Here is a 24,758-nt window from a genome sequence, read left to right as displayed (position 1 = left end):
AGTATGATTTTATTAAGAATACCTGAATGTAGCCCCTTCATCATCTCAAAAATTCTCATCTTACCGTAGTTTACTCGACATTGACTTCATAATCTTAAAACATCTTTATTAAAACCTAGAGGACTGTCTTGACCGTTCAGAATTATATGGAATTTACTCAGTGAATGTGAGTGAAAGTATCGATTCTGAATACGACCCTATGGCAGCATGTTAATTTATTTTTATTTATACAGCTCACTGATCATTTACAATGGCATTTTAAACTAAATTGTGGTGATCTTAATTGATTTAGGTTAGTTGGTCGATTAAGTTGTTGTTGAATTATATTTGGTTGTGAAGTTATATTTGTTTGGTTACATATATTTTGTTATTTGTGGAGTTGTATTGGGTGATTTTGTCTTGTCAATACTATCATAGATGATGGTTTGTTTCTAAAGATACTTGAAAATATTGGTTGTTTTGGTTTAATTAGTTTTTTATGTTAATATTATGCCGTGAAGTTAATATGTTTGGTTGAATGTTTATTTTAGAGTTGTCAAAAAATTCCTTTCGTGTACTTCATTTTCTGGCAATTTGTATTGTTTTGTGATCTGATCTGTGTTTCGTTGTTTCTGTATAAATGGATATAAAATGAAATACCTAAAAATATAGTGCTAACATAGCAATTACTTGCTAGTAATCCAACTGAGAATATTTCCTAAATTCAAGTCAGTGGAATGATATATTGTCTACAAAGCTTTACAAAGCTAAGCTCTCGGCATTAATTTCACACATGAGAACTTGAATGTAGTTTTATATAAAATAGAGACCCCATGGCGGGGCAAATTTTAATCCTTTAATCATTTAAAATAATTTTGTACAGTATCAAACTGTATTGTTTCATGCTAAATATTTAAGCTATGTGCATTGTATATAAGGAAAATATTTTAAAGAAACGTTTTCTATATTAGTCTATGGAAAACGATGTGACTCTAGGACTGTTTTTGACCATTAGGGCCATGACTTATATTACGTTTGTAGAGGTAGTGTTACATCTTAAATGCAGTTTCATACAAGAAGACTTAAAATAATTTCATGTGTAAGTCTATATAAACTAAGTGATCAATGTTTTTCCAAATAACATGGTTTACATATTTTGAAGGATGCTTTACGCTTAAATTGATAAAGCTTAAATCGATAAATAACTGGAATTTCAAAAGGTAATTTAAAGAAGAAAACTTACTTTTTACTATTTTTGTTTTCAAATTACCAATCACTAAATATCCTCTCTTAAATTTTTGTTTCGTTTTTATGAACTGAAAATACAATTCCTTCCACATGCAAAACAGCTCTTAATGGCATTTGGGCATATTTAAGTATCCTTAAAGCAATAACTGCCTAATAACTTGAAAAGCACTGTCAGTCATCAGCCCGAAGAATAAGTAAACAACTCAGTGTTCGTAAGGCAGCCATTCGAAAATTCCATGTCTTCCAATTTTCTAACAGCTCTTTTAAATGTTTACACATCTGTAAACACTTATTTATTGTCTGTTACAATCCTCAAATAAATGATATCCCTCTGAACAAACACAATTATTTTCCTCCCATGATAAACACAACTTTCAAAAATAGCGGCCGCTTACATTTCACAGAGCTTGGTCAAATATAAATTCGCCGTAAGTAACAGAAATTAGGATTGATGGTTTTACTTTTCCTCTTACTAGAAGTTTTTGTTGTTATTAATAAAACAAGCGATAATTCATATTACAAATGTATTTGAATAAAATGAATAACATCATCGCCATTTAACGTTGATTGTCGAACTTATTTTCAGCCCAAAACTTTTTGTATTTTATGAGAAATTCGACTTACTGAAGCTACCCATGGTGAAAACAGATTTTAATATTAAAGTTGATATTAAGGAAATTTCATTTAAACTTGTTTCTAAGCAATAAATAATAAAAAATTGTTTGTTTGTTGTGTAAGATGCAAATTTATTTCATCTCGTGAAATTTAAAAACAGTATTCTCACTCGTGGTCAATCTAACTCGATGAAATAAAATATCATCTTACACACAAACAAACAAATATCCTCTTTATACTAGCTTTTTATATCACATATAAAATGGACTAAATGGGAATGAAGTCTCCATGCATGCACGTTTTATTCGGTGTTCCAATGATTTGATTACTTTTATTTCATAACATTTGAATAAAAGCAGGTACATATATAACTAAAGTGTTAGAGTATCTTGATATTGGACATGTTTGGTATATTTTCCAAGGGTAAAGTGCACAAAATCAAACAATGAACAAATCTGATATTCTAGAACCTATATTGATACAAGGGGTTTAGGTTAAGCTGCAGTCTCCCTTACTCCCGACAGAGCCCAGGACAACCCCTGTAAGTTACTGGGATGATCCGGGACGATACGGAGTGAAATTATTGTTGCGGTCACACATACCCCGGCAGTAATTCCCAACTAACCACCAGGGATGCGCCCCGGACCATCCAGACATAGCCAACATGAAGCTACGGTTCATGCCGATGCTTCCACGGTCGTTCTTGGATGACGCCTTAAGAGCCCCGGAAGACCAGGCAGAGCCCCTGCAGAGCCCAGGACGATCAAGGCAGAGTCCCGGTAGAACCCCGATGGATTGAAAATGCGCGAACATGATTACATTGATACATAATTTTTATTTAATACTATATCCATTGTTCTAGAACAGTAATTCATGATGATTTTCTAAAAAAAATTCATGCAAGACTGGATAAAAGGTAATTGGGAAGAGTTTTAATATTAACAAGTGAAATAATCGCAAATTGTCTTGATTCTTCTGAAATGAACCGGGCTTTGCCGATGCTCTACCGGGATCAACCATAGCTCCCTCGTCATCTTCCAGATCACCACGGACGTCTACCAGGTCTCTGTCTGGATGTTAGTGAGACTGTAGCTTTAAGTATGGTCATTTCAAGTAAAATAATTAGGAATTTTAGTCGGAAGTACAATATAAATACATAAAAAAAAAAAATTTGCATTCGTAAATTATTTTATTGTTTTCATCTGATAAAAGACTTATTCATTTTTAAATATACAAAGAAAAGGTCTAAAGGAAGCAAAATTGAAAGTATTTCTAAAATGAAATATACAAATTTGCAGATAATAACTTGGTAATAAATTTGTCTTAAAGATTAATCAATATATATATATATATATATATATATATATATATATATATATATATATATATATATATATATATATATATATATATATATATATATACAAAAATGAAAACAAGTGCCGGAAAAAAGTCACATATAAATAAAACAAAAAACACAGTCCATGAGTTAACTTATTTACACATTTGCCCTGATGATCATAAGAGAAACCGGTTGGCAAATAATTAAATAAGTTAACTCATGGACTGTGTTTTTTTGTTTTATTTATATATATATATATATATATAAGAATGTAAAATTATGTTGTTTTTTTTTAAAGAGCAAAAAAAAAACCAACCCACAACATCTTTGACTTTATCATCCTCGCATTTAATATATTACACTTATTTTCAGGTTTGGCGCAGAGAGTGCAAAACACAACAATGCTCGTTGTCTGAAAAAGCCAAAGATAATTTGGCAATGGCTTCATATAGCGCTAAAATCGTAGAGAAGAAATATAATAACTGGGTTAAAGCTCAGTTAGCTGTACTATTTACTAAAGAAGGCATTGAACCTTTTATATGTAATGAAATTAAACAATTTCAATTGAAATGCTTAGATGATATCTGCTACAATAATAGACTACAGAGTGGGACTCTATGCTCCAGTTGTTGCACGGAAAATGTTGTAAAGTGTCCTACAAATAAGATATGTAATGTTGGGCGTGGAAAATGCAGTTATCATAGAAATGCTGCAACAAAGTTTAATCCTGCTGGATGTCCAAATCAGATATGTCACGATTTCAAAACTAAAATTCAATGTGCGCACAGGTTCTACGGCCCGTCATATAAAAACACCGATGCTTCACAGTGGTGCAGTAGTTCCTGGGAGGTAGCTAAATGCTTCATGCCACCAGATGGATATGCAGATAAAATTTCTTTTACAGAAACTGATTTCAATGGAATCATTAGCGTTATCATCAACTTCAAAGACTTTCAGGTCAGAGTACATGAAAACCTCAATAACAATACCAATATATTTGAGCAGGTAAACAATATTTGAATACAATTTAAGAAAAATGTATGTCAATTAATCAGACATAGCATTGTTATAACATAAATAGGTTTTAAGCACATAGTAAAATTAGAATCATGCTATAATATGGAAACTTTATTTCAGCACAACGTAGTAAAATCTAATATTTAATTATTGAGATTATTTCATGCATTTTCTTAAAGAAAAAGACTCAAAAACAAACTTTATAAATTTTTGATTCTTATTGTCTGTTCAGAGATTGGCGATGATCAATTTTGATTTCTAAATCTGTGAACTACGAACTAAATTAAGCAAATTATCTCATTTCAAACTTATAAGTATTAATCGTTAACTGTTTTTAAATTCATTAGGCAAAGGTTATTGGAAGGCATGTTAGGCATTCGTCTAAATTAGAAGTAGAGGATACAGATCTTCAAAAATACTTCAAAGTATTACAACAGCTACTTTCTGATCCTATACATTTAGCTACAGATGTACATGCGCAATCTGCCAAAAAGAAACTTACAGAGGTAATTACAGTTTTTAAATATCACCCTTTACAGTTATCAATTTTACGTAAATTATTGTTGGGTTAGAACCTAGTGTTATATCATTTAATTGTGACTAAAATGTCCATACATCTTTTAATCTACAAATGTGTAAAGCTGTGTGATGAACAATATTATGGATCTTTAAAATTCATTGATAGTGCATTATTTGTCTATTGATTAATATGCATGCATTTTTTATATTTCCAGCTAGCAAATGACACTTTAATCATTTGTAAAGACGATGTCAAAAAAGCACTTGACGATGTGGCAAAAGCAGTTCAGGATAACACGAAGACTGCAATAAATGAGGAATATGAAAAAATTAAACTAGACATGATAAAAAGAAGACAAGAAGATCTGTTATCTCTAGAGTCAAAAACTTCTGAGGGAGTGACGCAGATAGAATATTCTGTAAAAACTATTAAAAGCGTAACTGAAAGCGGACTCCAGACAATAGAAAATGAAAGAAACAATACAATAACAGTTCTAAACGAAAAGAAAAAGGACATAGAAGGAGCTGTAGAAATTCATACTAAAAAAATGAAGGAGGAGTGGGACAAGAAAGTCGATGTTATTAAGGGTCAGGGGAATGAGGAAAGAACAGCCCTAATCAATTTAGGACAGACTTTACAGAAAAGCCTTGTGTCGATGAGTACAAACGAGAACGAAGAACAATACATCGATGCTAAACGGAGTAAGTAATTTTACATTAAATATATTGTAAATATGATTACATGACAAAACAGAACATAGCAAATTAGTTCGTAATTGATATATAATGCCTTTCCTCGTACAACATCATTTAAAATTCACGTAGTGGCAATGTTTATTTCATAATTTTAAAACTTTATTCACTATCAGTGGGAAAATCACCACCTGGCTCAAACGAATTTTGATAGAATATCAAATATATTTTATTATAAACCAGTATCATTTAATTCAACCAAGACTGATATTTTGCTAAAACTTCGGGAATTTTAAATTCCATTTATTCATTGAATAATGAACAGGTCTTAACCAATTCAATAATATGTGAAAAAAAACACGATCTGAATAAGAGATTGTAATTATTTAATCCCATGTGAATCAAACCCTTTACATGTATTTTCACAACACTTCAGTATTAAAAGTATGTTGTTATGGAATTATAGGTATTAAAAAGCTCAAGTACTCAAGTACACCATTTTAATAGATCGCCTCCGTGGTCGAGGGGTTAGAGTCGATGGCTTAGGCTCGATCCCCGGGAGATAATTTGGTAGTTTAGCGCGGAGGAAGGTAGTCTAGTACTGGTATAACTCTCCGGGAACGATGGTTAGGAAACTACCTGCCTATAACTGAAATACTGTTGGGTAAAGGCGTAAACTGAAACAAACAAACAAACAAAGAAACAAACAAACACCATTTTAAAAGTTTAAATCAAATGATTTTTCTAAACCAGCTAATGTAAGTTTTTATCTTAAACGATACGAGACCAAAAAAAAACTGCTTATTCCTAATTTGAATGAGTTTCTTTTTTAATATCTCTTAAACAGATATTTTTACTTCAATAACTCATAATACCAAAAAGAAATATATAGCTCCTTTATCCATTATTTTCAAGACCTAGAGTATAGATATTTTGCATAAGGCATTGTCTGCAGGACTTCTACCAAGATTGATCAAATTATAGCCCTGTTGTCAAAATTACTCCGCCCGGAGGTAATGTGTTTTCTTTATATTTATAAAGTAAAGCTATAAAACATCTACAATGGCTATAAATAAGATATTTATGATGAAACTTTGTTTAATGACCAAAGTTGTCTAGTAAACCTCTTTTAAGATTATCCAGATTTTAGCTGTGGTGTCAAAATTGGCATATCTGCTTTTCTTCAAATCAAAGTTAAATAATGAAAGGGAAACAACTGATATTGGAATGACTTGTATAAATGTAAACATGTTATGCTATATTTTTCTGAAACAAAAAAAAATACAAGAAAAGCATTGATGCAAAGCATCAAAGGGCGTCCAAGCAAGAAATGCAGCAAGTGAAGATGAACTAGTAGACATATGATGACAAGATATTCTTATAAACTACCAGAAATGTATATCACTTATGAATGAGCGGACGAAAGACATTGTTCATTATGAACTTTGATTGGCATGCTAGAGATTAGAATATTACCTGTTATTTCTTTATGATCGTGGTTTTTAATAGCAACGGATATACATGTATACAATCATTCATAATCCATATGTGTAACGCATGATCAACACGTACCACACCTTTGTAATTGTCCCTTATTGTGTTATCGCTATTAGCGAAGACCCAAGACCCCCTATTAAGGTATCTGTTCACACTCAGTAAAAATATGACACTGGTTGTATTACCATGTTGATCATGTTGAGCATAATTGTTTATTATACAATAATTGTAATATCTATTAATTTTAATAAAAAAAATACAAATTTTATGAATATTGTTTTCTTTTCTTTTTTGTGTTTTATGTGCTATTTTAATACTGAGTTTTTATGTTAACGAGCGTACTACTCTTTTTTTTATTAAAATTGTAAATTAAATTTTAAGACTTCAATTGTCATATTGACCGACGATTATAAGTCAAAACTTAACTGGAAAAAGTCAGTAAATTATGGTTTATCTTTCAATATATAATATTGTTTATTCTTAAACCATGTACATGTACATTTGTATTTTTCTTTATCATTTTTTAAATTGTCAATCAATTGAATAATTCATAAAATTTAATTTGTAACTTTGAATAATTCCTCGGCATCTTTACTAAACACGGATAACAAATTAAATAATATGTTTCAAAGTTGATAATGTCATATTAATACCATAAAATGTACCATTGTACATATTTATTGTTTTTATCTCATATAGATAAAATGAAACATGCTATTGTTGTTGTTGTTGGTATTTTTTATTGTAACGATATCAAACATCTACTCAAAAACCGGGAGAGACCGGACAATAAACGTGTGGTACTATTCGCCGGTCACTAGTAAATCCCGGTCAAAATAGACCGGGAGAGACCGGGAATTACCGATAGGAGTGATAAATAGATATATCTATAAATAGATTTTCGGAATATTTAGGTCATCAACTGATTATTCTAGGATACATGTACAACAATAACATACCATGATAACCCACTGTGTACTACAAAATGATAAATAAAAAAAACCCGAAGAGCGCGATTTATTGACAGAAAATGTTATTTCATTTGAAAATGTTGGCATTGCGAAATTCTCCAGTTCGCTATTCATTGTAACATATCGCGACATTTCATTGTTAATTAATAATCAAGCACCCTCATACCGATCGGAATGAACGGCTTTTATTATGACCGTCTAAAAGGCTCGAGAAGTTGCTGTCGCCCTTTCACAAAATCTGATTTCATTCCATCAGGGCGCGGCTCGACGCGCTTCGGCGAGGACGCCAATTATAGCTTCGAGTTTGTCTAAAGGTCATGACCACTAGGAAGAGAGATGTCTAATTTCAGAGAATCTTATGAAATAATTTTAGGTCATGACCTCTAGTAAGGGTGAGGTTTATCTTTCTGGGATTTTATGAAATGATCTGAGCGTATTATAAGGACATTATGATTCACACCATGTTTATTATTATGTCTCCCCAATTTTTTTTTTAGGCATATTATTTTTGCCTTCGCCGTCTGTCTGTCCGTCCGTCTGTCCGTCCGCATTAAACTTTTCCGGCCGTCACAGGTCAAACTACTGTTGGGTTTTCAGGAGTGATCAGTGCCATACCTAGTTGTACATATCGCCGGCACGTTTCGCTTCGCTGCATAAAATGGACGTCAGAGCTAAAAATAGAGAAATATTGTCTGGCACTCACAGGTTCAACTACTGGTGGGATTTCAACCAAACTTTCCAGGAGTGATCAGGGATAACCTTAGTTATGCACATCACCGACATGTTTCGCTTCGCTGCACAAAATAGCCGCCAGACCTAAAAATAGAAAAAAATCTTGTCCGACTTTCACAGGTAAAACTACCGGTGGGAGTCCAACAAAACTTCACAGGAGTGTCAGTAATATCCCAAGTTGTGCATTCACCGACAAGTTCGGTTTCGTGAGAGCTAAGATAAAAAAATATTGTATAGCTTTCACAGGTAAAACTACTAGTGGGATTTCAACATAACTGCACAGGAGTGATCAGTACCATCTCTAGTTGTGCATATCGCCGGCATGTTCTTCATCGTTGCCCGAAATGGCCGCCACAGATAAAAATAGAACAAAACTTGCCCGGCTTTCACAGGTCAAACTACTTGTAGAGTTTCAACCAAACTTCAAAGTTGTGATCAGTACTATATTTAGTTGTACATATCCCCAGCACGTTCCACTTCCTTGCAAAAAATGGCCACCAGAGCAATATGTAGAAAAATATTGTCAGGCTTTCACAGATTATAACTGCCGGTTGAATTTCAATGAAACTTCACGGGAGTGAATAGTACCATCCTAGTTGTGCATACGGCCGGCATTGTCCGCTTCGCTTCACAAAATTGCCGCCAGAGCTATATATAGACAAAACTTTTCCAGTTTTCTCAAGTCAAACTGCTTGTGGCATTTCCACGAAAACTGTACAGGAGTGTTCAGTACCATTCCTAGTTGTTCATATTGCCGGCATGTACTGCTTCACTGCACAAAATTGTTACCAGAACTAAAGTAGTTGTTCGCCAGCCAGGAACAATCGCAAAATATTCAATTCTGACGCCTGAATTTTAAGATTTTCTAGACATTTTTGTGTTGCCTTGACAATATTTCTCTATTTTTAGCTCTGACGTCTATTTTATGCAGCGAAGCGAAACGTGCCGGCGATATGTACAACTAGGTATGGCACTGATCACTCCTGAAAACCCAACAGTAGTTTGACCTGTGACGGCCGGAAAAGTTTAATGCGGACGGACAGACGGACGGACAGACAGACGGCGAAGGCAAAAATAATATGCCTAAAAAAAAAAATGGGGAGACATAATAATAAACATGGTGTGAATCATAATGTCCTTATAATACGCTCAGATCATTTCATAAAATCCCAGAAAGATAAACCTCACCCTTACTAGAGGTCATGACCTAAAATTATTTCATAAGATTCTCTGAAATTAGACATCTCTCTTCCTAGTGGTCATGACCTTTAGACAAACTCGAAGCTATAATTGGCGTCCTCGCCGAAGCGCGTCGAGCCGCGCCCTGATGGAATGAAATCAGATTTTGTGAAAGGGCGACAGCAACTTCTCGAGCCTTTAAGACGGTCATAATAAAAGCCGTTCATTCCGATCGGTATGAGGGTGCTTGATTATTAATTAACAATGAAATGTCGCGATATGTTACAATGAATAGCGAACTGGAGAATTTCGCAATGCCAACATTTTCAAATGAAATAACCTTTTCTGTCAATAAATCGCGCTCTTCGGGTTTTTTTTATTTATCATTTTGTAGTACACAGTGGGTTATCATGGTATGTTATTGTTGTACATGTATCCTAGAATAATCAGTTGATGACCTAAATATTCCGAAAATCTATTTATAGATATTTCTATTTATCACTCCTATCGGTAATTCCCGGTCTCTCCCGGTCTATTTTGACCGGGATTTACTAGTGACCGGCGAATATTACCACACGTTTATTGTCCGGTCTCTCCCAGTTTTGGAGTAGATGTGCATTTAAAATTAGTAATTGAAATCGCTATCATTTGACCTAGTTGCGGATCTAGGGACCTACTTTTTATATACAGCTGTGAAATATTGACAATATGCAAAATATAAGATGACGGATTTAACTTTTATATCAGCTGACCTTGATTTATACAAACCCGTGACCTAGTTTTTGATGTAAAACTATGAAATTTAGACCATGTACAAAGTTTCAGTTTGAATTGATTACTTCTGATGTCAGCTGACCTTGATTTTGAACTTATGACCTACGTTTTGTCATATGAGCGAACTATAAATGTTCCATGTCTATCAAGTTAAGAACTAGGTGACCTAGATTTTGACACAGTAACCTCCTTTGTAAACTTTGAGCTACAGCTTTGAAAGTTTGGACATATTCACATGTTAAATTATCTATTCTCTATTATATTTGATATCAATTGTCTAGATTCTAACATGTTGCTTACTTTTTATTATTACTTCAAAATCGTCAACATATTATTCATTATTGTCATTTGTAGACTATTTAGACATATAAACAATCTAGGGCCATTATTAGTTAGATAAGTTGACAATGGAAAGTTTGATTGTTTGTTACATCCATCTAAATTTCAGAACTTAAGGACGATCTAATTTTATGGTACAACACCAATCAGAGTACAGTTTCTCTTTCACCAGTCACAGATGATTTTATTACCCAACTAGCTGGATTTTATGTCATGCCCGAAATAGAGATACAGAAAATTGTAGTAGGCGGAAAGAAAGAAACAACTAGAGTTGAATCGTTACATGATCTGTTCACATCGGAAAGAAAAGTTCCAAAGGAAATATATCTATCAGCGACCGCTGGGTTTGGGAAAACTGCGTTTGCTAAATATCTTACCATAACATGGTGCCAAGCGAATAAAAAAGATGAAAACTACAGTTGTTTTAAAGAAGAAGAGTTAAAGGCTTTATCTGGCTTTGATTTTTTATTCCTGGTGCTTTTAAGAGATTCAGTTAAAGTATGTCATGTTGACGACATGATCGAACAGCAAATAATAAAAAATCTTCCGTGTTCATCATCATTACCGAAGGATTTTCTAAAAGATCTTTTTCGCAATGAAAAATGTCTAGTTATATTAGATGGACTGGATGAATGGACTCATCCAGTAAATGATTGTAGTAGACATCCAAAAGCTATTCCTCATCGATTTGCACGAGACAAGTGTATAATCTTAACAACAACCAGGCCTTGGAAGCTTGCAGATTCAAATATAAAGACAAGTCAAATAGATAGAATAGTAGAGCTAGTTCAACTCAACATAGAGAGTGCATTACAGTTTAAACTTAACGCAATGCATATATTGAAAGGCAGCCTTGAAGAGGATGAACTGAAAAACCAAGTCTGCAGTTTTGAAGAAGAAATTAGTGAACATGACCTTGAAGATGTGGAATCCACCCCCCTTCTTTTACTCTATCTGATATGTTTATGGGTTGAGGATATTCCAATAGGAAATTCTGTGGTTGATCTATATGCAAGCATTATTCAGCTCCTTCTTTATAGAACAGAAAAGATACATGGGGAGCTGCATCTATCTTCTAAAACGTATCAAAGCTACATTCCCAAATGTTTTAGAAAACATAATCATTGCTGTAAATATTACACGCTTTTAATGATACTGGGAAAACTAGCTTTCCATACTTTGATCAGTGATAATAGAGAAAGCAAACTGGTATTTGATAAACATGTTGCGAAAAACTACCTTAAACAAGAAGATCTTAACTTTTGCCTTCGTTCGGGAATTATTACAGAAAGTAAAGTAAAAACGCTAGTGAGGGAAAGTTCTAAAATCTCATTTTCACATAAAACAGTACAAGAATTCTTTTTAGCAATGTACGTTAGTTTTCAAAATACAAGTGATGTTCAAAAAATCTTGAAAGAGTGCACCTGCATACAAAACATTCTAGACATGTCAAAGGTGTTTATCTTTATTAGTAAGATGAACCCTAAATTAATGTCTAAAATTTCAAGCGTTTTGATGCATGTGGTCGACTACGATGAGAAAACAGGCAAATACAGAACAATGACAGATTATGATTACAGATATGCTGACGAATTAAAAGACATACAAGATATGTTTATGGCAGCTGCCAAAGAATGTCAGAAAAACAAGGATCTCAAAATATGTTTACAAGATGTCTTTATAAATGAAAAATGTCATGACGAAAACTACTTCTGTCATTTACAACATTTGATTCTTCAAAATAAAGAAAACATAAAATCTATTAATATTGAAAACGAAGGTATATGTAGTACACGGAAACTTATCAAATTGTTTGCACTCTCTGACCTTCCAAAAATAGAAAAAATATACTATAACGGAGAAATTAAAGAACGGGAAATGATCAGGTTATTATTGAAGCCATTGAAATGTTTAACTGTGATGTCATGTAAATGGGAAAATAATGACTTTGTTGAAAAACGTTGTCCGCTGTCTTCTGATCTGAATGGACATCTGATAGAATTGCAACACCTGCAGTGTTTACATTTAAGCTGTTTCATAATGTGCCACTCGGAAATGGCGGCCATGTTTGATTTCCTAACCGATAAAATATCTATGATGGATATAAAACTGCTCAGTTTATACTGCAGTGATCATGATACTTCATGTATGGGGTTCAACTTTGACATTTCTGGACATTCACACCTAAGATGTTTAGGATTGCACGACATACCTGTGTCACAATTAAACATTAATGTATCTTTATTAGAAGAATGTACTGTAGGTGAATTATTCAAGCCTGATGTTCTTAAATCGTATCTCAGGCGCCTCCCAGCAGCCTGTAAACTGCAAACACTTGAGTGTGGCGATTTAGAATCTTCCGATGACATAGAAACAATGCTTCAAACATTACCACTGTTACATCATGTGAAAGATCTGAGATTACATGGAATCAATCTAGGTGAAAGATCAATTGAACTGTCATGTCAAATGAGTAATATTGAAAATGTTATTTTATGGTATATGACAATGTCTTGTACAGCGTTGCATGATCTCATTACTGTTGTAAGCGATCTTCCACATTCAGTTACAGTAGAGATGAGAGGTTGTGATATCACACCAGAAACAGAATTTGAAAAGTTAAAAGCGTCTGCAAAAGACTCGGACAAAATTATGGTGACCATTGATGACACCATTCAGTCTGGAGAGTACGTGTTTGAGTTTAAAACAAATACCAACTTGAAATAAGAAATAAGTACAGAGTAACGTTACTAAGGTTCTGGCTTGGGCGAATTTTAGAAACCGTTTATTTAGTTTATCATGAGCAAAGTAACATATAAAATAGGCATCTTTTTTATATTGAAATACTAGTAGACATTAGACAATACTATGAAACGTCAAAATAAATGGAACTACGTATTGAATCAATAATTCAACGATTTTGTTGTTCAATTTAACAAATAATTATTATTCTATGGAACAGTGCATGTAATCCAAAATTTATTATGTAATACGACTACACCTTTATATTATAACAACAATCACTCATTGAGAAATATTCCTGCGGTTGATGTAGGCCATTGGGTTCACAGTTTGGCACAACTCGTAAAATATATTATGAACAATGAAAAGAAACAGATTGTGTTGAAACATTTGGAATAATGCTTTATTTATTTGGTGGTAATATTAGTAGTCGTTAACATTTCTCTTATTTTTAAAGAATCGATTACAGCACAGGAATTTGAAATATTATCATAGATTATCAAAAACTCCACTTTGTTTTTATCAAAAACCCCATCCCTATATAATATAAATAGATGTATAGACAAATGGTAGTTTATATAATTATGTAATGTATATATTAGAAAGTTGATATTTCGGAATGCATTGGAATGAGTTTTATTAAATAATTTTAGTGGCGTATTGTGAATTACACACTGCTACACATAACACTGAATTTTATGAGTGTTAAATGGTGTATTTACACGCTAAACAAGCATTAATATAAAGCATATCTTTAGCTATCTTTCTTTACAAGGTAAAATCTAATACCTTGGGGAAAGTATTTCTTGTAAAAATAGTATTTCACATTTTTCTAGAAAAGATTTGTTCTTTCTGTGTGTAATTGTTAGTTCATATATTTGTATTTGTGAATTAGAATTTCATTCATATGAATTTATGAACTCAGCTGAATACTTTGTACAAGGTAATATTTCAATGCTATGGAGTATTTCATTCTAGAGAAAATGGTATCTGATGTTTTCCAAGAGACAGACACCAGTTTTCAGTGATTGTGTCTAAACTCGAATGGATACTGTTTTTTTTTTAAATTGTATGTGTATTGAGATTAAATGTATTGATTACTGTAAGACTGTTTTCAGTAGTTTATTTAGATCATTTAATGTTTTGTATGCTTATATATATATTTAACTTACGTGTCAAACTGGATTGTATTGTGTTTACAGTGATGCTCGATTAATCATTCTCCAAACGCCAACCATGTCAGTTTAAATGACGTCATCGTGCTACTTCCGAACTTGCGCAATTGCTTTTATATATAATTTATCAACTGAAATGGATAAATGTTTGATCGTGTGTGTTAGTGTATGTGAGATGTTATTTTAGCATCAAATGAAAAGAAAACATAATACGAACGGAAAACATCAATAAAACTGCTTTACTATTGTTGCCTTAAAGAATTGAAAACTATCTTATGGGAGGGAGGAAAAAACAGCCGCATGTACATGTAGTCCCAAACCAGTACTTATTGGTCTTGTGTTCTTTGTTTCTAGTGACACAATCACTAGTCCTGTTACAATAGTCTATTTACGCATGTGGCAAAATTAGGAATCAGTTCATATGACTATGCTGCATTATATATCGTATGTCATTTTTTTGCAATTTAAGGTTGTGTCATTGTTCATTTATCTTAATTAATAACTAATAAATATCTTATTTTGATCTTTGTGTCTTTATTATTCAAAGTATAAATGTTATGTATCTTTACAATACTGCATTCTATGTTACCAGTATTGAGTTTTGAACACATTTTAGGGACCTATTTTGTTAGGACTATACTTTCAGGGATATTCTATTTATAGATTTAGAGATAAATCATGTATCACCTTTTTCAGACAATTTACTTACTTAAATAATTAACTTTTTGAAATTTAATATTAAAATTAAGATAAGTTTACTTAAGAAATAATTTGAATTATCAAAAACAGTGATTTTATCGCTCAATAAAATCACTGTTTGGAGTTCGGAATAATATCACAAGGGCGTAGCCCGAGTGATATAATGATGCGCATCCGAACGACAAACAGTGATTTTATCAAGCGAAAAAATCATTGATTTGAATATATTATTTCGATTCTAACACATTAACAAATAAATGCTGCCATACCTGATATATTAAGTTCTAAAAAGAAAAAAGTCTTGTTAAATTTTGGAAATTTTATAGCACAAACATTTAAACGCAGGGAATTAAACCAACAAAATCTTCAGACATAATTATAAAAATGTTATCTTGTTAGTAGTATTACTTTATTTCTTTTTATTCTCCTTGTTTTGTTAATACAGTCTAAAGATGTAGTTGTATCATTGTATGACACTTTGCAACTAAATAATGTTAACTTTGATGATAACGTGATGTTTAATTATATTTGAATGTATGTATTTTGTGACCATGTGCATTTTGTACACGTCTTATATGAATAAACTATCTATCTATATATCCTGATATTTACCTAAATTGTGCTTGATTTTTTCGTAGTTATTTTCAGCGCGTCACATTTTTATTGGTTATGTCATATATATAATGATTACGTCACCCGTCTAAGTATAGAACGTCAAACAGGGATTTTATTGCATAATAACACACACTTTCGGTTCTTCAATGTTCAATAGGGAAAGTGCCGGTCGTGGTAGAATATTTTAATAGTGAAAGTTACAGTATTATTCTATTTATAGATTGGAGTAATCAAACCTGTATAACTTACTTATGAACGGATCAAACGATTGTTCCATTAATGTTAGGGAATTTATACAAAAAATTAGTCATTGTTTGACTGTTTATGGATTTTATTATGTTCATTTGATAATTTTATTTTGTATTTTTTAGTTGTCAAAGCAGCACGCCTCCTGATTCATGCTAGTTTCATGAAAATTTTGAAAATGCATTTGAATGAAAAATATGGTGAAGTAACCAAAAGGAAGTAATTTACACGTAATAAATGGCACTTAAAATCCACGTAATTTACCAAAACGTGGTTAAAATATGCATATAATTATAGCCTTTACTGCGTTAGTAACGCAGTAGAAATATAGTTGTAAATACTGAAAAATCAGTCATTAATCGCACATAATATGTAAAATATAACTTGATTCTTGTAATTTTTTACTTTTCCGAATATCTTAGTACATTTTTCTCAAGTTTGATTTGATTGAAGTATTTTGACTCATCTGGAGGCTTGTAGCTTTAAGGTAGCATACCCCTGATGGGCACTATAAGGAACTGTAAAATTGACAACATAAGATAGTATTTTGCATAAATGTCACCTATATGCAAAATTTAAACCAAATTTATCGTGTGGTTTATGAGTTATGGACATTTTTCTGAACTAAAACTTTGCCATTAGAAGGGCTTTTTTCAGAAATGAGGAAACTCTAAATAATCGATAACACAGCTTACACTCCATCGTCCACAATGACTTCAGCTTGCAATCAATATGTTTACCGTAAAACGCAGAAAAAGGTAAAACTGGTCAAAATAAATAAATCATTGAGTTGTTTTACTTATATGTATGGTACTGACATAAACTAAATTATTCATAATCAATATTCTAATGTTAAAACATATATTTTCAGACAAAATGCGGTTTCTCACTCAGATTTCCCGAAAAAAAGCAAAATTGTTTGCATCAAACGACGATTTCAAAGCTTTAAACCTAATATTTGAACAAATCTTTTTGATTCTATCGAAAATTATGTTCTACCAGAAAAATAAACAATTTTATTTGTAAACGTCTTGACTACGAATTAGCAACTGTTGATGTTTCCTCACTGTCCGGTTGCTTATGAGGACTTGAAAAAAACTGTACCGTTGCCTGGGAGCAAACTACAAGTTTTGTTTCTATTAAAAACACAATTCCTGAACAGTTGGCCCATTTTAAAGGTTACAATGGCATTGACATTGCATGTAAACCAAACAAAATGATATGTTGGTTTAATAACTAATGTATGTGAACGAAAATCTTAAAAAAGTTTATAATTCCCATGGAGAAAACGAAATCAGTAGAAGTTTCAAGAATTCCTGAATCCTCTCCATTTGGCAAGTGTGCTCGAACTTATACACCAACAAAAAGCATCCATGATTGTCCAAATTTAAACATTGTTGAAACGACTGCTGATGATCTTAGCGCATATTTTGTTGAAATGCAATTAGACGTATTTGAAAAAACATTTTCTGTTCAAACAGATTCAACGATAACATTAGATTTTTCTTAAAAGCCCACCTAGCCTTGAAGAGAGAGAAGAAAAGTTAGACAGCGATGTTAAAAAGGTTGGTGATTTTACAACAATCATTGAAAAACTCGATCAGAAAGGTATTGACAGTATTGCCGAAGCACCTGAATTCAACAGAAACGAAGTGGCTGAAAAGAGAAATAATATATTGATAATTATGAATGAAACAGTTAAAGAGCTGAGAAGTGAAAAACAAAACGAAGTTGTAACTTTAGAAAAATTAAATGAAGCATGCATCAACGAAAGACTCAAAACAAAGTACTCTTATGCAGTAAGTGCTATCAAAACCTACATATATCACGTAAACATATCAATTAATAAAGTTATGCAGTTGATAAACTATTTTGGAGAAACAATAGGAGTAGGCCAGGAAGTCAGAACTGTATACATATACATGCAGGATTCTTATTGTGACCTTTCTACACAGGGAAACTATATTTGTCTAACAGGTCCTGAAACTGGTGATATGTCCTCACATAACATTGAAACGTCAACAGTTAAACAACGTTCTGAACCTTGGCATATGATAAGAAAAGCAGCTCGTGTTACTGACAGCACTTGTCATTGTGCTATTGGACTCAGTGGTTTAATTAAAGGGTCAAATGCAACATTTTGAACAAGTTATCAACGGAACTGAAAAACCACAGCCTACAAAAGAAGCCATTGAAAGGATGCAATACGGAACAGATAATGAAATCAATGCTGTTGCGGCTTTGACATTTAAATTCTTGCCCGTTTATCTACCTGGCACTAATTTCGTTGTTGACGAAGGATGTGAAATCGTCTGACACAATATAATAAATATATATAAATAATATTATAGTAAAATAATCATTGTGGTCAGCCCAGATGGCAGTATTCGTGGAAAGGATGACGTAGATATATAATATGCAGTTGAAATCAAATGTCCATATCCAGGAAAAGTGTATACGTTGCCTTTGTACTATAAAATGCCCTGGTATTATGTATCACAAGTCCTAATAGAAATGTAGGTCTTAAAGGTAAATCTGCTTTTGTTTGTTTGCTACAGTTCTGAGAGTTCTACAATTTTCGAAGCGCCTTTTGACGAAATATTGTGGACAAAAATTAACGACCGAATCAATCAAGACATTATATGGGGATGATTAAATAACAAGAATAAAGATCAACAAGTCAAAGGCAACGTTCACAGGACGCCATCCCCGGACACACCCAAGCCGGACACCCAGAAGGCACCAAACAAGTACCTAACCCTTCCATTATGACAAGACGGCCTCCGGGAAATAAAACTTTGAATGAAAAGATGAAAACCTTTCGCAATGAAAATTAAAGTTTATTGCCGAAATTCCATCAGTGGAAGTGACCAAATGTTGTCAACATGCTGAACAAAGTAACAATGAATTTGATATTTGGAAGAAATAAACATAATCCAGCTGACAATCAGAATAAAAAGAACCCGTCACCATCGGGGATTATGACTTATTTACATGAGGCAAAAGAAATGCTTAAAGAAGCTAATGACATACAGAGACATTTAGCGAGTGAAATTCTAGTGTTTTTGATTTCAGACTTCTGACCGTTCCAAGGCGGCGCCCCTCTGTGTTCCTCAGATTTATGTCTATGTTGTTTCATACTGTTTAGGTGACACTTTTGCTTTTGTCCCTTGTTGTTTTCTCGTCGACGGTTAGTATCTTCCCCCCTATACCCCTAGTTTTATACTATTTTGATTAACCACCCCTTTCCTCCGGTCTCCTGTCCCCTTCCCCTGTGCCCTTTGACTTTGTGTGCCTATTATTCAATCATTTCAATCATTTATTTGGTTTCTTTGAATTCCTGATCAGTTACAATTTATTTATCATTTAGTGATTAACCTGTCCGAGCTCTGTCTTGTGCCCTGTCCTTTTTTTTTGTTTGGGGTCCGCCTGGGCTCCTTGACGCGGATTCTTGTTGCTGGGTCGTATGGAGGTTGCGTTCTTTGAACGCCGCCTTTCCTGATTGATCTTGTTTATCATATTTTAGACGGACAGAATACACGAAAGGGAAAGGCAGTATGAAATTCCTTTGGCGTATGCATTAAAAGGCTACAGTTTGACTTCATTCACATTGAGGGAAATTATTGACAAGGTCCTTTACGATTGTTAGAATCGGAGTATACATTCCTGCTTTATCTTATGATGGACAGTGATCAAAGATAGCTGTTCGGTCGTAAACAGATATACCATTAACATTACTTTAATTGCAGGAAGACATAATGAAAGAGGAATGATCAACTGATTAAAAAGAAATTTTAAATATAATTCTGACGTCAAATTGCGTAAAGGCTGAAACGTTTGTAGATGTCGTTGAGAAAAGTGTCTGTGAAATAAAGCTAGATAGAAATGGAAACTTCATCTCAATTGATCTCTTCCGTGCCAGAAATTGCCACACAATTATACACAACGGACAAATATATGAAAAAGGAACAGAAACTGAAAACAAAAGCTAAAATAAACCAAAATGAGAAAATTCGGAAGACATTTCATTAACTGTTTCTCCTGTACTAGACGCATTTGCCCCAGATGTTGCAGAAAATATTCAAGACGATCTGTTGCAGATCATAGAAGCCACAGTAATCGATAGTTCGAGAACTGAAACATCAACACAAGAATTGGATCTGTCTACTTTTTTCGATAATTTACAGTCTCCACAAGATAATGATCAGAATGTAAAAGCAAATTTACGGGACATAAATACCCACCAAGAGCTTAAGAACAATCAAGAAGTAGATGAAATGCATGAATATTTAATGCAAGATGTGCAAGAAGATGCAGCAGAGTTTTTACTTGATTCCGACAGAGAGGAGATCTTAAAAGCTCTTAAACAAGAACAAGAGCAATCAGTGATCACATGTGTCGCCTTATGATGGCCAATTTCATGTTGGGACAAATTTTGTGACAGACGGACAGACAGACGGACAGTGCACAACTAGACTTGGTACTGATCATTCCTGTAAAGTTTTGATAAAATTGCACCAGTAGTTAATGAGGAGTAGTCCGGACAAGCTTTTGCGTATATGGCAACACACAGAAAAATACACCTTTTTATTAAAGAGTCAAAACTCAACCAAAAATCATTCAACCGGAAAACTCGTGCAATATGCGCAAGGACTTGAGCTACAGATCAATCCTGTAAAGTTTCATTGAAATTGCATTAGTGGTATAAGAGAAGTAGTCCGGACAAACTTTAAAAATAAAAAATTATTAAAGGGCCATAACTCTGACAAAAATCATTGAACCGAAAAATGCTGACAATATGCACAACTAGATTTGGTACTGATTATTCCTGTAAAGTTTGGATGAAATTGCACCAGTAGTTTATGAGGAGTAGTCCGGACAAGCTTTTGTGTATCTGGCAACACACAGAAAAAAACACCTTTTTATCAAAGGGCCATAACTCAGCCAAAAATCATTCAACCGGAAAACCCGTGCACTATGCGCAAGGACTTGAGCTACAGATCAATCCTGTAAAGTTTCATTGAAATTGCATTAGTGGTATAAGAGAAGTAGTCCGGACAAACTTTAAAATTAAAAATTATTAAAGGGCCATAACTCTGACAATATGCACAACTAGATTTGGTACTGATCATTCCTGTAAAGTTTGGATGAAATTGCACCAATAGTTTATGAGGAGTAGTCCGGACAAGTTTTGTGACGGACGGACGGACAGACAGACAGACAGACAGACAGAGAGAGAGAGAGAGAGAGAGAGAGAGAGAGAGAGAGAGAGAGAAGAGAGGAGAAGAGAGAGAGAGACAAAAGAAGAGAGAGAGAGAGAGGTAGGTAGGGTAGGGTAGGGTAGGGTAGGGTAGGGGAGAGAGAGAGCGGTAGTAGGTAGGGTAGGGTAGGAGAGAGAGAGAGAGCGGTAGGTAGGGTAGGGTAGGTAGGGGTAGGGTAGGGTAGGGTAGGGGTAGGTAAAGGTACTGTACGTGAAGATGACAATATAAACTTACAACATTTAATACATTCCGAACTCTCGTAGCACTTGCCATCATCACCGCATATTTGAGATGCTGAAATGTGAAATATACATGAAATTGTTTACGATTTTACATTGCAGATTATTTAAAAAAATCACAGATTCATGCACAATCCATAAAATATAGGCAATTACATCTTATATATGATTACCTAGCTGAGCGAATACAAGAAAATATCTACAAGAATTAATCACATTCAATCTTTAATTTGTGTTGACAATTTATAAAGTAAAGATAAAGACCAAAGATAACAGAAATTGATTAAAGAAGACATGCAGCTATAAGATAAAAGTCAAAGTCTCTTAAAATAGCAGCTAAGGTAAAACATCAAAGTAACTCACAAGTACATCTATTTCCGCACACGTCTGCTCCAACTTGGGTCAATAATGCTAGAATAAAACATACACGGCATAACTTTTATAAAAAAAAACATTTCTTTGTGTATAACGTATATATTTTAAGTTACCAAATTTTCAAACCATTCCCTAATTTTGTTTTCTCAAAATAATTATCTTCAATGTGCAAAATGTCCAGAAAATAAAAAAAATGTTTCAACGCTTTTAATTTTAATTCAAAGAGGGCTAGAATCGTGCAAAAATCGATTGTCTGGTCAACTTTTGTGTAATTTCTTTATTATTTTTACACAGATATTTACATTTTAAAATTTGAAATCTATAGGATTTGTGACCTCAGTGGAGCTCCTTTAAGAGTTTTAAATGCCCATAAGACTGTAAGTAAAAAAATAACAATAAAAATTTATTTGAAAATAATAGTTTCAGATCAGGCTCCCATTAATTTTTTAAACATTAGTTTTAATTGTTATTCTATTATAAAAGAAAATCTTACTTATTAGAAGAAATAAAGTAACCATTATGTTTAATCCCACTCTTATTTTATCGTCACATAACTTATCTTCACTTTAATGCCTACAACATTTATATTTAAATATGACTGGCTGAAAACCTTCCTGCTATTCAGAGCGTGCGCATTAAGCATGAAGTTCGGCTACCCTGTTTAACGATTGTTCATGTTGAAGGTTATATTGATTTCGTGGTATGGTTTGAGGACATAAATTATTTGAGTAACCCAAATAGCAGACAAAAACATGTTTACAATGTCTAGTAAATAGCAGAAAAAGAGCTATTATGGTTTTGTACTGAAAATAATGTTGTAACTATGAAATGTTGTCGTGCTGAAAGAGACAAATATGTTAAAGTTTCAGATAAAATTGAATTATAGCGAGAACAGTGAAATAGTAAAACACAAGTGTTAATGACAAAATCACAATAATTTTGGATAATCGCATAATTTTATACCGGACTGGTTAAAAAGTCACGAAATCATTGTTGATATTAAGCGCCCAACTGATGACATAATGCTCGATTGGAGTTACAAGCGTTTAGATGAAAACGATATCTCTAAAAGCATGTTTTCTGCTTGCTCATTCACATTGATAAAATCCTATTCAAATTGGCAATATAAGTTATTTACATCACAGTATATTATAATTAGATTAATTATTAAACTGAAATGATTCCCTCGACCTCATTTACACCAAATGTGACGTTGTTCATCCAAGGTTACAGCATGGTAGTATCACATACGTCAGTCATTCATCTAAAACATTATAATTCTTCCAAGCAAGTTATTATTGAAGTCAATGTTGAAAGAAAATTCAAAAGAAAATTTACGAAGCTTTATTTGTTCGATTTTTTATGAGAGAAATTAAGGTATGGTTCAATGTTTTTACAACTGAAAAAAGTCAATTGGATCTCCGTTTTAGAGTGGTTATGGATGCACCCCACTGTTGTATGTACGATTTTTATCCACATAATCCAGGCACCCAAACCAAAGTAAAAGTTCCTGTGGGTCGTCCAACAAAAATAAAAACTGGGGAAGGGCGAAGGAGGCGATGATTAATAATTACAAATAAGAAATCATTATTCAAATATGAACCTAAACAGGTGCCTTTTAAAGGGACGTAAATCAAAAATATTGGGTCGGAAATGAAGAAATGCATTTAAACATTACAGTAAGTGAATATTTGCTAACGCTGAACACCGATATATACATGTTATGCAGTTATTTTACTTAACTTGCAAGTGTTTTACTATTATTGACGTGACATACACGTAAAGTCTATTGATTTCAGTTCCATACATTTTCATTTTAATTTCAGTACATCGTGTCACATCTGTATCATTTATGGCTTTATTTATTTAACTTGCATTTATGATGTTTGACTTTTTCTTCAAATTATTACGGATATTTAAGATAGCATAAATTGTGGTTGTGAAGGATTCACAATAAAATATTGTGTTAGTTGAATAGTAGCAAACACCAAAGGTTAAACTAGAAAAAAAAACAGAATCCCTTAAGAACGCACAAAATGGCAAAATTGGAAATATTGCAGACTCGGCTTCCTACACGATAGTGGTAACTTGATGTAACAACAAAACAGAGTAAAACAGTTCAATCACACCAAGCATGCAACATTTCAATTTTGCCATTCTATGCGTTCTTTATCTAGAGATACCTATTGTAATGGTGAACTAAGCAAAGACATTATGTCTAACCTTAGTTCTAATCCTAGGGGCGTCCGTGACGGAGTAGTTAAGGTCATTGACTATCAAACAATTGCCCCTCCCCGCAATGTTAGGACCAGAAAGGGATTTTAAAGTCTTTCATGTAAGGAAGCTATCCAGCTAGGTTGAGGAACGTCGGCTGTTCTACTTATGAACCCGTTCATACTTGTTATCATGTACGAAGGAGCACCTGAGGTATTCCTTCACCAGTAAAGTTAGTACCTATACTGTGTTGGTATAAAAATGACTTTTTTTTATCTGATACTAAC

At 33.1% G+C, this 24,758-nt stretch overlaps 2 protein-coding genes across 2 annotated transcripts in view; one reads left to right on the top strand and one right to left on the bottom strand.

The window, feature by feature from the left end:
* LOC132740913 (uncharacterized) overlaps window positions 1-18,032 on the top strand; it is a 30,889-nt gene extending 12,857 nt beyond the window's left edge. Inside the window, exons 3-6 of the mRNA XM_060728974.1 lie at window positions 3,557-4,189; window positions 4,549-4,707; window positions 4,936-5,422; window positions 11,015-18,032. Coding sequence (XP_060584957.1) covers window positions 3,623-4,189; window positions 4,549-4,707; window positions 4,936-5,422; window positions 11,015-13,632 — 3,831 coding nt within the window. The 5' untranslated portion in view covers window positions 3,557-3,622 and the 3' untranslated portion in view covers window positions 13,633-18,032. The remainder of the gene's footprint in view (window positions 1-3,556; window positions 4,190-4,548; window positions 4,708-4,935; window positions 5,423-11,014) is intronic.
* Window positions 1-22,855, bottom strand: part of LOC132740914 (uncharacterized) — a 47,895-nt gene extending 25,040 nt beyond the window's left edge. Inside the window, exons 1-2 of the mRNA XM_060728975.1 lie at window positions 22,751-22,855; window positions 22,246-22,293 (exon numbers count right to left, since the gene is read on the bottom strand). Coding sequence (XP_060584958.1) covers window positions 22,246-22,293; window positions 22,751-22,775 — 73 coding nt within the window. The 5' untranslated portion in view covers window positions 22,776-22,855. The remainder of the gene's footprint in view (window positions 1-22,245; window positions 22,294-22,750) is intronic.
* Window positions 22,856-24,758: the final 1,903 nt, after the last annotated feature.

The sequence above is a fragment of the Ruditapes philippinarum genome, unplaced genomic scaffold, assembly GCF_026571515.1.
Source record: "Ruditapes philippinarum isolate M1 unplaced genomic scaffold, ASM2657151v2 ctg129_1_1_1_1, whole genome shotgun sequence".
Lineage (NCBI taxonomy): Eukaryota > Metazoa > Mollusca > Bivalvia > Venerida > Veneridae > Ruditapes > Ruditapes philippinarum.
Note: the sequence above shows the minus strand (reverse complement) of the source record. Positions and strands in the feature narration are given on the sequence as shown.